The sequence below is a fragment of the Echiichthys vipera genome, assembly GCF_963691815.1.
Source record: "Echiichthys vipera genome assembly, chromosome: 11".
NCBI classification, from domain to species: Eukaryota; Metazoa; Chordata; class Actinopteri; order Perciformes; family Trachinidae; genus Echiichthys; species Echiichthys vipera.
This window is the reverse complement of record NC_139836.1, coordinates 16716398-16730135: the sequence shown is the minus strand read 5'-3', so window position 1 is coordinate 16730135 and position 13738 is coordinate 16716398. Positions and strand designations below refer to the sequence as shown.

Here is a 13738-nt window from a genome sequence, read left to right as displayed (position 1 = left end):
GGCTATTTTTTTTTTACTTTGTATACTTCTGTGTAGCTTAATCTATAACAATATATGTTATTTATTTTTTGGATAATATTTTGTATAAATAATCTTAATCTGTAAAGTAATTTACTAAGTTAGTTACCAAATACATGTAGTGGAGTAAATAATATGATATGTCCTCTGAAATGTAGTGGAAGAGAAGTATAAAGTAGATTAAAATAGAATGACTCAACTAAAGTACAAGTACCTCAATATTGTACTTAAGTACAGTACGTGAGTAAATGTTCTTAGTTACTTTACACCTCTGCTTTTTACTGCACTACATTTATTTTATACCCTCTAATTTCTTTGAAGATTCAGAATAAACATACAAAATATAATCATCAAATAGAATATGATGTATTACAATCGATCAAGTTATTATTATTTTGATCCTTTGGTGAAATTCACAAGCTACCAGACAAAAAAAAAGATAATTAAAGCAGGACTTTTACTTGTAACTGTTGTTTAAAAGATGCATCAATACAATATCTGCATGTCAATTGAGATGTTTCCCCCAACATTTCATCATGCTATTTGAACAAAATGAGCTGGAAACAATAAGAGGCTGATTTACAGTCTGCCACTCAAACGAAATCAAGTTTGCTAAGTTTCATGGTTATCATTCATCTACAGACTTGGATGGAGTCCAAATAAGCCTTTGAATTTGTGATTTTATGTTTCTCCACCCAAAGTGAGCAGCTCACGTCCCATTCAGGTCAGGCTGCAGACAGATGGACATAAATAGCCGTCTCTGTTGCAGGTAAATGAGGCGGGAAGAAGGCATGAAGTTCATGGGAATGTCAAGCCTCGACCGCGTTCGCTCACTCTGTAACGTAAGCAGGGATGTAAACCTGCCCACACTGCTGTTATCTACTTTTTATTTGACTAACAAAGTTTATTCTGTGTACCACAAACTGATAATATGTTTTATTACTGGGGCTGAAACCTATATAAGACTTGAAAAAACATTGTAAATGAACTCTAGGAGAACAAATACATTAAAAAAAAAGTTCAGATTATCTATAGCCCAAATAATATTTGTTTCCAGACTAAAATGGACTTCTTGGCTCCATATAAGATGTAAAAGTAGAATTTGGTTCCTGGGGAAAGTCGCGGTTTCTTTTTTCACTTTCTAAAGGAAAAATACAATTTTTAAATAAAACACCCACTGGCCCGCATGATGAAATGGGTTATTAACAGGCACAGTGTCTCTCCCTAATGAACAGAACTATTAGTTCTCTGAGCTCAGTAGCCATGTGAGGAAAGACCAATTTCAGCCCAGACACAGAAAATCCTCTGTTGTCTAATAATGGCTGTACTGCTCTCCTTTAATTGAACAGTCATCATATGGAAAAACAAATATTGTTCTTGGTTCCCCGCTTGCCTCGATTGGTTTTGGCTTTTAGGCGTATTGGGCTCTGAACACGAGCCTAGACTACTGTGGTTTTCTCTGCTGGAACTGACCATTGTAAGTACTCTCCTGTGACCGTGATTGCGGTTGACATGGGGTTCACTTTGTAATAGCAGACTGGGTCCGGACTGTAAAAGGGATCAGTCAGGAAATGAGGGAAAAAAATGAACCTGGATGTGTTCATTACAATTGAGCCAGCCTACTCTGAAACTAAAACATCTATTAATGTAAACATGATTTATAATAACCTTTATTGCAGTCATCATCGAGCTTAGAGCCCAGAAAGAGTGCATTCGTAAAAAAAATAATAATAAAAAAAAATAAAAAAGGTTTGTATTTGCTGGACATTTGTGTAAAATGGGAAAAAGAACGATGCATTTGGTATTTCCGACATTTCTGTCTCTTTCTGCCATCCTCAAATATGCATTAGAGATAATGTCTATAGGTTTGTGATACTGCTCATCATCATCATCATCATCATCATCATCATCATCATCATCATCATCATCTGTTACAGTAACACAGCAGCACAATTTGTCAGTGAGTGCTAAACTTTTATTACCAAGTTAAAATGATAAAATTCCCTTTTTACTCTACTGTTTTAGTCAAAGTGAAAACAGATCTATATGAAGTGAACTCAATTAATTATATATAAAAATACATGTATGCAGAGGTATTCACCCCCAATAATAAGACACAAGCACCAAATGTTGTTAAGTCAGTGTCATATTTGTAGAGATGTGTTTTCACTTTGACATTAAAGGGTCCTCTCGTTGGTGAGACCTTAAACCGCCTTTGATTGTTTGCTGTAAGAAAAGAAAATACAAGAACTTACAATGAGGATTAATACTTTAGTGTCTGTATATCTCATGGTCAAAGCAATGCACAGGGCTCAATCTCCCCCCCCCCCCTCCACACACACACATGGGTTTTAAATGTCTCTGTCTTTGAGACAAAATTACTGCCCAGTCTTAAACTTCAGAGCATTCTGTTGTTGCAAACAGATGTGGTACTCTGTGCCAACTTTTTCAGGCTCAGGGCAGAACAACCACAGAGTAACGAGTTAATAATCAAAAGGCACCCTCTGTCATTTCACTGTCAGTTGGTCACACTGTTTAGGCACTGCATGGGACGCCTACTTCCCCTTATGAATAAAAGTGACACACAGTTGAGTTAAAGTGTTTGAGATCATCTGTCTGTAACAATCAGTTTTTTTTTTTTTTTTTGTTTTATTTTAAAAAGGCTTTTGAGGAGAACATCCTGCACTTGGAAATGTTCTGCTTTTGAATGGAGGGGTAAAAGAAGGGGAAGTGCACCATGTTTTGAAGTTCAAGTGGCTGACGTCCTAATAGGTGCGTGCCTCCTTCCTCCATCAACCATTAATCCACGGCAGCTGCATCAGCCACATTATTTGCTGGACAACAGACGTCTGAGCCTTTGGTGTGGGGTAATAATGGGTTCGAGGGGCTTAAAGGGATGTTGGCTATCTCTGAGTGGAACCTTCCTGCTTTTGTACAACGTTATTTTGGAACAGCGGTGCCCTTTTAGATTTGTTTTTGGCAAAAAAAGAATTGGACACTATTTACAGTAATGACCAATAACGACACAAAGTGTATGAAACAATAATATTCCAGCAAGAACATTGGATTAAATTACTTTTTTATTCTAATTTATAGAAGGCTACCTTTTTATAATTTAAACAATATACACGTACAAAATACCATCTCATCTAAAACACAGTAATACATAACCTAGTAACCATGACAAACTATTTTTAACACTTCACATTCAAAATAGAAAAATATTTCTGCTTTCATTACAACATTCTTGAAGTGTTATGAGGGGGTTGGTGGGTGTAAATGAATTCCAGATGCTCTCTATGATCCATTAGATATTTCCTCTTTTAAATATACAGAGCAAGAATGTACAATAACCTTCCTGCCTTGCAAACAAATTAACATTGCCCGTATGTACAATGTGGCGTATGAAAAGTAAGAACAGCTGTACACAGCATGTAAAAAGGAAGAAATACGTTTCTGTCATCTACATGCGACTGTGTAAGCTGCCCGATGACACATTGATAAAGTCTTTTATTTCTAGCCTTTGTGTCCAAAGAAAACATGAACACTGTGAGCTGTTTGAAAAGCGAGTACATTCTTAGATAAAAGGGAAAAATGCTCCAGTCCTTGAAATCCTCAATATTCTCTCAAACACAGGATCAAAACAACGGGGCTTCTTGGACATGTGGAGCCCTGACTTTACATATGTGTGACTCTGTTCTTGCTAAGGCAGATGCCAGACAATGTGTCTCTTCAAGTCTGCTGCCGCAGGACAGAAGAGATGGAAGTGATTTCTCTACAGCCTATGTTCCTCAAGGAATAACGACGGCCAAAGTGACTTTGTTTCCCAGCATCAAGAAACCACTTAACAAACAGAGGTATGCTTCTGTCTCCATTAGTCCTGTTTTTTTTGTTTCTCTCCCCATCTACCCTGTTTTGTCCCCTGCCCCCAATGACCTCCCCTTCCTATCTGCAGGAGCAGGACTGGACGGACATATTGGGATAGATCTTGAGCACTGGATTCCTGGATTCATCCTGATAGAGCACAGCTAGAGAGCTCATCTTTTCCGGGACACAGCAGGGTTCAGGAACTCCAGGGATGATCCCGACGGCGCGGACTATGCTCTGGATGGTTGCGTGGTTAGACGGCCTCACCACCTGGGAGAGTTTGAGTGAAAGGGTTCAGGTGAATGAAGGCAATCAATAGAAGAGAAAAGAACACAATACTCAATATAACTTGGTACTGCATTCTGGGACTAAATGTCAGCAACTAAGATGTTTGTGCTCCTACCTTGGGCACGGGGAATCCACATGTACCAGCGCAGTAGTAGGCATCAAAGGCCTTGGGTGCTATGACCCACTCGCTCCAGCCGATGTCTGCAAAATCCACTCTGAGGTTCCTCCTGGAGCATCCTCTGTGGTGGGTGTCACCCCACTGCCTCCTTCTGGCCTTACGCATCGTTTGTTCATCAAAACTTAGAACAGGTGACTGAGAGTTAGCGCTCCCCTTATGTTTTTTTCCATCCTTTCCCTCATTTCTCCGCTCATGCTTTGGTCCATCACCGGTTGTGGACACGCGACTGTCTTGGCTTTTTTTCTTGGTTGAGTTGTCGGGTTTGAGCCCCTGTGATTTTCTTTCTCCTTCCTTGAGAATCTGAGGTTCTTCTTTATCATGCGCTCCTCTGCCTTGCTCCGCTCCTTCCTCCTGGCTCTTTCTCTTCTTTTCCTTTTTTCCTGGTTTAGGTTTGAGTGCCAGGTACCAAGTGCTCTCCCAAAGGTCATCCTTTCTGTAGCCATCAGGTCTGTAGTCAACCTCAGGCAGCTCATTGTTCTGAATGGGGTCAGAGAGCAGAGTTGCTTCCCTTCTCTCACGTCCTTTCGTCTCTGGTGAGGAGTTAGGTCTGAGAGAGGAATGCGAGGACTCCCCTCCCTCGTTGAACGGGTCATATCTCTGAAGGCTTGCAGCTACACTGTTCGGTTCTGCCAAGGCTTGGTCATTAGCATACAGTAACAGGTAGGGCAGGCTGCTACCAGACAGCGCACCCTCTGGTTTCAACTCCACTGACACCAGGAGATGACCCTTGTCCCGTGCCTCCTTTATGACCTGGGTCACATCTTTCATCTGCCACACCCCTCTCCTGTGAGGGTGGAAGGTCACATTGCCTAGAAGTGACCCCATTGACCCAGATCTGACCTCTGACCCAGAGGCGACAGAGCGAACGAGCAGGCTGATGGACGGAGAAGGGTGGACGGCTGAGGAACGGCAGGACAGGCTTTTGAAGCGTTTACAGAACCAGGGTTTTTGATGAGGTCGCCGATCGAGCAGGACGTGGAATGTGGCAGAGAGGATAACCTCTGAGTCCTGGAGGGTTGTTAGGTTTAGTCGGTACACTGTCTTGTGGTCAGAAGAGTCTGCAATGACAATCAATCAATCAGTCAGTGGCATTCAGCCAGGTGAACAACCTGACAATGAAAATGTATCTACAGAAGGATGTTTTTAAAATGTATTTTAAAACAATTCCACTGATCCTGGACAAAAAATATGATTTTGTATAATAAACATTTAAATATTAAATTTAAAAGGGTATCAAATTGCACTAAAAGCACTCCTTCTGTGGTTAAAATCTTAAGAAGTGGAACTTTTTTCTGACTGAGCTGTGTGACTGGTACACTGCTTCATGCCTTTGCAGGATCTCAGAAGGTGCCCTTAAGAGGAACCAGACAGGGATCTGGCTGGCAGGGGCGGAGTGAGGGTGGGCACAGAGCTACATATTCATGATGAACATTAACTTCAACAGCAGAGTTATTGTTCATTGTGTTAGAGTTCAGCGGAAGTATGGACTGACTCAAGAGATATACATTACCTCGGATTCAGCCTGCATATGGAAATGCTTACCTCAGTTTTTCTTAAAGCTTCCCCTTAAGCCTAATACAGCCTGCACTGTCTGCCCAGACACCAAGACATAATCAACTGTTTTAACAGATCTTACATTGTTGTGAAAACTCTCTTACATCTCTCCTTAGATTACACTCAGCCTCTGCTGTAAAAATACACACGTGTTATGATTTGCCATCTGAGAACTATGTGGGATATAAATGTCTATGAGTTGTGTTTATAAAAACAGCATCAGACAGAGAGGAACGACTGTGCTTTAAGCCCCCCTGACTCCAGGATGTGGAGTCACACATGTCCTGGAGCCACTACAGGAACGTAGAAGCCTAGACAATGACCCTTTGCAGCGCGTAACCGGCGCTGAGGTTTCACTGTATCGAAGCGGGGCATTGCTCGCAGGGAATCGCATGCATTCTTGCGCATATTGCGCGTCTGTCTGCGGTAATTGACCAGACTCCGCAGCAGAAGGGGCTCACAGCTGCTGCCACAAAACATTTTGCCCACAGCGTCGCGAAATCATTTAAATGCATTCTCAGACTGTTCCAAAACAATCCTACATATTTAGAGCGTCTGGTCGAGCCATGCAGCCCCACTGAGCGCTTGCACTTTTAATAACCATCCATGAAGAGGATCAGGAAAGCTTTCTGACTACATTTATGTTGTGCCTTTTACGTCGGATTACTGTTGCACTAATGGCACGTGCTTTTTTTCGTTCCATGATGAAGTCTAAATGGTTGCATTTTGCAGCAGACATGAAGGAAGGCAGGTTAATCAATGTCTACACACCTTGGCTGGCTTTGAAACCCCTGACAGTATTTCCCTCTCTGAGGCGGTTTTCCCTGTTGTATTTCTCATACAGCTTGTACATGTGCTGGGAGACCATGTCCTGATCCAGGTCATCTGAGAACGGGTCCGACGATGGCTGGAGGACGCTGTCCCGTGCGCTCCCAGAGACGCCTTTCATGATCCTAACGGATGCGGCACCCAGGAAGCAGTTTAACACCAACAGGAACAGGTGCGAGGAAATCATACTCAGAGCTGCCATTTAAGTGCAGAAATTAATTTAAAAAAATCAAAATCCAAGTGGTGCAGAAAAATTCCCAAAGCGATCCAAGGTGGACTTTCAAGACGCGCCAAAACAATCCAGACTAAAAAAACACTGTGCGTAAATGTTCCACCTCTCCTCTCACTTTTCCGCTTTTCGTGCTCGGTGAGACGCCTCACTCCTCTTCGTCAGACTGTGTGGGACGTGGATGCTGAACGGGTTAGTCTGGGCAACAGTTGGAGCTTCTACTTTTACAATTGCGTCTGTCTGTGTGACCGCCAGAGGCTTGAGGGGGTTATACTGGAGCGGTGAGATGTGCTGACGTATACTCCTATCAGCCAACGAGGTCTCTGCAGAGCCAGAAGTGGAGGTCATGATGCTGAGCCCCCCCACCCCCCATGATGATGATGATGATGATGTCCATCTTATGTTGTTTTGCATCGGCAGAGTAATAACATTGATCCAGTGGCTTTGGCACAGTGTTTCAGTGCAGTGCTCATTTGTTTAGCAATGGTCAGACAATGCCACTGTTGAAACTCAACAAACTGCCTTTTTTTTTGCAGGCAAAGTAATTCCACCTCACAATTTCCAGCTCACCACATTATTTCCAGTAACTGCTTTTGACATGCTCTCAGTCACACATAATTAGCATAGAAACACCTACAATAATAGTCTGACCAACCACCCAAGGGCTATTGTTAGCGACAGTGATCCTTTTGTACACTGTGGTGTGTGTTTGTGTGTGTGTGTGTGTGTGTGTGTGACAGAGTTTGCTAGTGAATGGCTATGGTGTAGTTGTGAGACGTGACTCTTCATCTGGACTTACTGTGATTTTATTCATGCCAAACAGAACATGACCTCTGCTACGATTGCCGTTTTCAAACTCACACTTTTTTTTTCCTCTAGTGTGTATGTATTTTTGTATGTGTGTGTACATACACGTTGTTTCCAGTGTGTGTCTCTGGTGTCTGGAGCTCTGTACCGACAATGCTTGTTTTGTGGAAGTGGTTGGTCTCCAGCAGAGAGGCTGTAACTAGCTGGGCCTCTCGGGTCACTCTCTGCCACTACACTCACATGCACAGACGCACGCACAAGCACACATACAGAGCTACATAGTACTTTTCTGGCCCCCAAGGGCCCCCACAGGATACTCCTTTTCACTATGTTCCACACCAGCGACAGGTCTTAAATCTGGACTCTTCTGGAGATGTGTTTAAAAAGTGTGTGTGTGTGTGTGTGTGTGTGTGTGTGTGTGTGTGTGTGTGTGTGTGTGTGTGTGTGTGTGTGTGTGTGTGTGTGTGTGTGTGTGTGTGTGTGTGTGTGTGTGTGTGTGTGTGTGTGTGTGATAGCGGGGAGCATTATGAAGGAGTTGACTGAAGTGGACTGCTCTATGCTGCCCTGCAAAGCCTAAGTGCAGTAACTACGGAATCACTAATAACATGATTACTGCACAATTTTGGGCATTAAAATATGGAGGCTAGGATTGATTTGGACAATTTTTCAATTGAAACTAGTAAACCATAATCCTTCATCAGTGTGCGAACTATTCATTTGTTAGGGCAGTAAACAAACTTTAAAGCCATTTTTTTTGGCTTACATTTTTTCGTAGTTACTGCACTTTGGCTTTGTAGGGAGGTATGTTTTTTTCACAGCACAAACACATGGATGTTTTCCAAAATCATGTTGAGTTCTACTCTGTTGAAAAACAAAATATGATTAATTGTTGTGGTTATTTGTGTGAATACGTGCAATACTGTTTTCCACTGGGTTTAAGTGTCGTCTTTGAAAAACAATGTGAGAATTTAGAATGACCACTCTCTAGAAACAAAATCCCTGGTTGCACAAACAGATATTGAAAGATATACGGCTGTTACATTGGAAATAATAAACCAAACAATAATTGGGTGAGCTGTCGTTCTCTGTTATTAAAAACCCCTTGTCATTAAGACAATATGGGAGTATATTTGTTGCGGTTCTCTGAAATAGCACATAAACAAAAACAAGGAGACCTTTTCATTGTACACAGACCGAGTAGCTTGAGTCATTATCGGTTCAACAAAATAAAGGAGTTTATACTGAAGTAACATGCTGAGCAGACCTGACATACATGTGAGCAGGGAGAGAGGGAAGGAGAGTCAAAGTGATATCTGAAACCACGACATTAGGGTCATAATAAATAGTCCTGGGGAGGAGACAGCCCGATACAAGTTCAGGCGTGAGGACGAAAACATGAAATGGCTTTGACCTCTAACCCTGAATATGTAGGGCAGTGTGAGATTAATGCTGGGCATTATCTACAATAATGCGTCTCACTCCATCACGACCACAAGGATAGCAGCATTACTGTGACTAGTTCTAATAAGATAAAAAGGAAAACAGCAGGGCAGAGAAGCTGCTGGTAAATGTCTCAATCAGGCGCATAATCTAAGGCCACGCTTACACTTTTCCTTCGAGTGCATCTTTAATGTTTCTGTCTGAAGCACGGGTTTATAAATTGACAGGTCATAACGCAACAAAAATGGGCATTTCCTTATGTTGTTATTGGATCTTCAAGCCACAAGAAAGTAGTCATACGCACACTGAGATCAGAATCCCCTTCACATTTCGATTTTGATTAATACAGCCACATCAGACACGTAACAACACTTTCAGGCCAAGTGTGGACTTGCAGCAGTGTGATCTTTAGACTCTGAAATCACATTAGACGGACAACTAAAACTGCAGCCACCAAGATACACAGAATGTGTCAGTGCGCTGTAGAACTGAAAGAGACATGAAACAGAAGTTACCAGCTGGATGTGATGTGGATTATTACATAACTGATATTTTAGTGATGTGAGTCGCTACTGCTCATTGATCTCTGCAGCAGCACTGCACTGTGAAGCTTGCTGTATCTGACTACTCGGGCTGTGTTACACAGTCACGGTGTGTTTTAGTTTGTCCAACATGGAGGTCCCCTGGTAGGGCCATCCAAAGCAAACAGGAGTTGTGTTCTACTCTCTGTGGGGGTATGGAGGAGCGTGAGGAATGAACATGCCTGTGTGTGTGTGTCTGTGTCTGTGTGTGGTTGGTTCTGGAAATGCTCCTGGTTTAACACCTTTGCGTGGTATTGGGTGAGACTTTCTGGTTCCAGAGCGCAGCAGTGGGGGTCTGATAGATGTTTGTGTGTGGACACAGGAGATTTGGTATGGATCGAGTACTGGCCAGTCATCCTTAAGTGACTGATGTTGTCATGGTTTGTCCAAAAAGAACAGGGCTGCGCATTTATGGGGGGACGGACTAACTGGAAATGCCTTATGCTCATAAAAAATAAAGAGGGGTAGTTCGAGGCAAATGTTCTCATGTTGTGTATCCTCCTGGATGTTTACAGCTGCTAAAAGTGACTTGCCCGTGTAGCTCAGGGATATTTTATGGGTGGATTAAACAACAGGTCACACTCTAACGTACAAGAGGTGACTTGGGATTGTAGGGACCCAAGAGAAAAGTGCCAATGTCAGTTTAAAGGCTGTTTTAAGACTTTTAGGGTCCTGTTAAGCAGAAAAAAACATCCAGGCAAAAACTCCTGCCACATCTAAATCACCGCATTGTTTTAGTTTTCTCTTTCTTGGATGTATTTCATTAAAGGGTTAGGTAACACAAATTCTGAAAAAAACATTATGGGAAATATTCAATATTCTGTATGCAAAATATAAAGTTGAAGTTAAAGTTGAAAGACTGAAAGCAGTGGGAAACAGCTAGCTTAGTGCTGTCCAAACTAAACCTTTCTGCCTACCAGCACATCTAAATTTAACTAATTTACACATTATATATCATTTGTGTAAAACAAAATTTAAAAAGCAGTTTGGTTGTAATGTCTTGTCATTGTCATTGTCTCTCAACCAGCAGAGAATCCAGGAATCACTGGCCTGACCAAGACTGGGTTCCAGTGACATCATCGGCCTTGTGAAGGGTTAAATACCTGGATCTCCACACCAGATATAGTTGGACCAGTCCTGGCCTGGTCAGTTGCGTACATGAACTGATGAAGCCTCTTGGAGGAGAAGTGAAATGTCTTCCTAGACAAATAACCAAGTCCAGGTGCTTTTGACTGAAATTGCTTTGGGGGCCTGACCAAGAATTAGTCCAGCACATAACCCCCCCTGTAAACTACACTATAGGCTAAGCCAGGGGACAGCAACCTTAGGCACGGGTGGCGCCATTGGCACACAGTAGCTTAACCAAGGGCACTCTAATAAGAAGTGTGCAAGAGAGATTTTGGAAATGATGAAGTCCCCTCTTATCTGCATGCTAAATGACTTCTTTCCCAGCCACTCCCAGCCCCAGGTACCCATCCTGGGTTTCGTGTCCCCAAGGTACTAAGTCCAACCACGATCTTTTCTTTATTCCTATGCCTAAACTTTACCTTTGCAGTCCACTTCTGGTTGCCATTTCACAGCATTAATTAGAATATCATATTTCTTAAGATATCATATGCATCTTTTCATGAGAATACATTGCCTAATGTTGATACGGCGCACTGTTTACAGAGAAAATGTAAAAAAAGATGGCACTTCATATCAAAGAGGTTGCCGGCCCCTGGGCTAAGCTAACCCCTTGCTGACATGGAAGTGCTGTAATGTTTTGAAGATAACAAATGAATTGCTGAAACGTATTGCCAAGACATGCAAGTAGTTTTGCTTTTATCTGTCCAAGTTTTGTGGTGCAAACTTAATTTAAAAAAATCACTAGCAGCATCTCTTTCCAGAAACATCTGCATGACATGCTCTCCAAAGTTTGTAGTGGCTGCAATTGACACTTTTAAAAAAAAATGTGATGTTTCAATGCTGTGATCACTACAAACAAAATCCAATTGTACTGGGGTGGAAGCAAAAATCTCGGCGAGATACCACTGTTTGCAAATTATTCTCTTTGGGTGGGATTTGGATGAACTAATCCCTTAATGCTAATTTGTGGCAAAGAATGTCCTGCTTCAACATTAAGACTGGCACCAGGATACAAGTGTGCAGTAAAACACAGACACCTGGAGATTTGTGCTTTTTGGACAGATTCAGTCCAGTGTGACCTAACAAGGAGACAGGTTTGGAGGGTTCTGAAAGACCATGAATCCCTCCACGTCAATGTCATCCGCTCTGTGTCGTAGGTAGGTGTGTGAGTGTGAGAAAAAAAACAGGAGGGTGTTTTTGTGTGTGACTACAAATACTATAGTTATGCTAGGGGGTAACTCTGTGACCCATTCACATGGTTAATAAAACATTCATAGAAGCAGAGGAATGTTATGGTTTTTGTGTGAGTGTGCATGCATGTGTGGGCGAACGTACGTGTGTGTGTGTGTGTCTGTGTGTTTGTGTGTATGTGTGTGTGTGTGAGAGAGAGAGAGGGAGAATGTGTGTGTGTCCTTTCGTCTGTGATGTTGGGCCTCCTGCAGCGACCCCACGGAGTGCACCATTCTGTCTGCAAACAAAGGGCCGGCTGTTCCCCCCTTCACTTCAACCGTGGACTGCTCCAACACCGCCGACCGTTCGCCGCTGAGCTAACCAAATATTTCCCTTCCTGCTCTGAATTTGTCTCAATAAATAGTTGTGTGTTTTGGGGTTTTCTTTCTCCTCTGGCTCCTTGCCTTTGATAGGGGACTCCGGAGCATACAGGTGGCCATGGGATCTCAGAAGGCAGTCTTCTTTTAAACCCTAGGTTGGAAACTGGGACAGAGGAGACTTACAATTTTCACCTCATGTGACATCCTGACTTTTGTGTGGAAAAACCATCTCACAGTGCACCGAGAGTATTATTTCATGCTTAATTGACATCTGACTGATTCATTTTGGTTCACTTCTCTTCACTGCCCATGGCGAGGTACAGAGAGACACATTGTGCTTAAGATCTCACTGACGGACTGAGTATTTTCTCTGAGCGTGGCTCAAACCACTTGACAGGAGGGCTGATCGGTGATTAAGGAAAATAAATGGAATGTGTGTGTGTGTGTGTGTGTGTGTGTGTGTGTGTGTGTGTGGGGGGGGTGTTTCAAACAGGATTGATGTCCTTGCAGGTCTGACATACAGTCTTTGTTCTGTGTCTCCATCTCTCAATGGACATGTTATTCCCTGATCAATGTCCTACTATGTACCTCGACTAATAGCTAATAACTTATTCTTTTTTGTGGTCCACATTCACGTCATGTTGTTGTGTTTCTGTGTCAAACATAATTGTTCCCATAAAAACCTTGTTTCTAATGGCCGTTATTGCTTATCCATTCATACAGTACAGTCTCCAGTTTGACTTATTTTACAGACAGTATCAAGCGAGCAGCTCTGTACTCGTACTCTGAAGTAACTGAGTGTACAGTCTTAGCTGGGAATGCAGAATATTCTGGAGAGAATGTGATTTGAGCTGTGACTGGTGGTGTTGTGTTTACTCTGACGCCCATGATATTCATTACAGGCTGCGCTGTGTGCTGCTACTTCCTGAAAACGTCCCATAGGCCCGTGACCTTCACCTCCACAGGCTGCCCTTAAACCCCATTGGGCTGGAGCCAGGATGGAGGAAATTACCCTGGGAGATTGATTGGCTAAATCCTATAATTATTCAGATTTAACAATGGGGCCTGGGTGACTGTGCCTTTGGTAGTTGACTATGTCAAACAAAAATGGGAACGTTTGGCCTTCTTGACAGACCACACTGTGTTTTTATTATATTTTATTATAAAATTTGAGGGAAATTTGAGGTATGGGAATTGCAGTAGGTTTCATAATATTGACAGAAAACATAGACGAAACACTTGGGAATGAGTGTTTTTACTGTAAAACAAA

General features: G+C 42.4%; 1 protein-coding gene across 1 annotated transcript; it reads right to left on the bottom strand.

The window, feature by feature from the left end:
* Nucleotides 1-2917: 2917 nt before the first annotated feature.
* gdf10a (growth differentiation factor 10a) lies at nucleotides 2918-7184 on the bottom strand. Its single transcript, XM_083923445.1, has 3 exons — nucleotides 6677-7184; nucleotides 4289-5409; nucleotides 2918-4155 (listed from the first exon to the last, which is right to left on the bottom strand). The coding sequence occupies exons 1-3, from the start codon at nucleotides 6933-6935 to the stop codon at nucleotides 3964-3966; spliced, it is 1572 nt and encodes a 523-aa protein (XP_083779571.1). The 5' UTR covers nucleotides 6936-7184; the 3' UTR covers nucleotides 2918-3963.
* Nucleotides 7185-13738: the final 6554 nt, after the last annotated feature.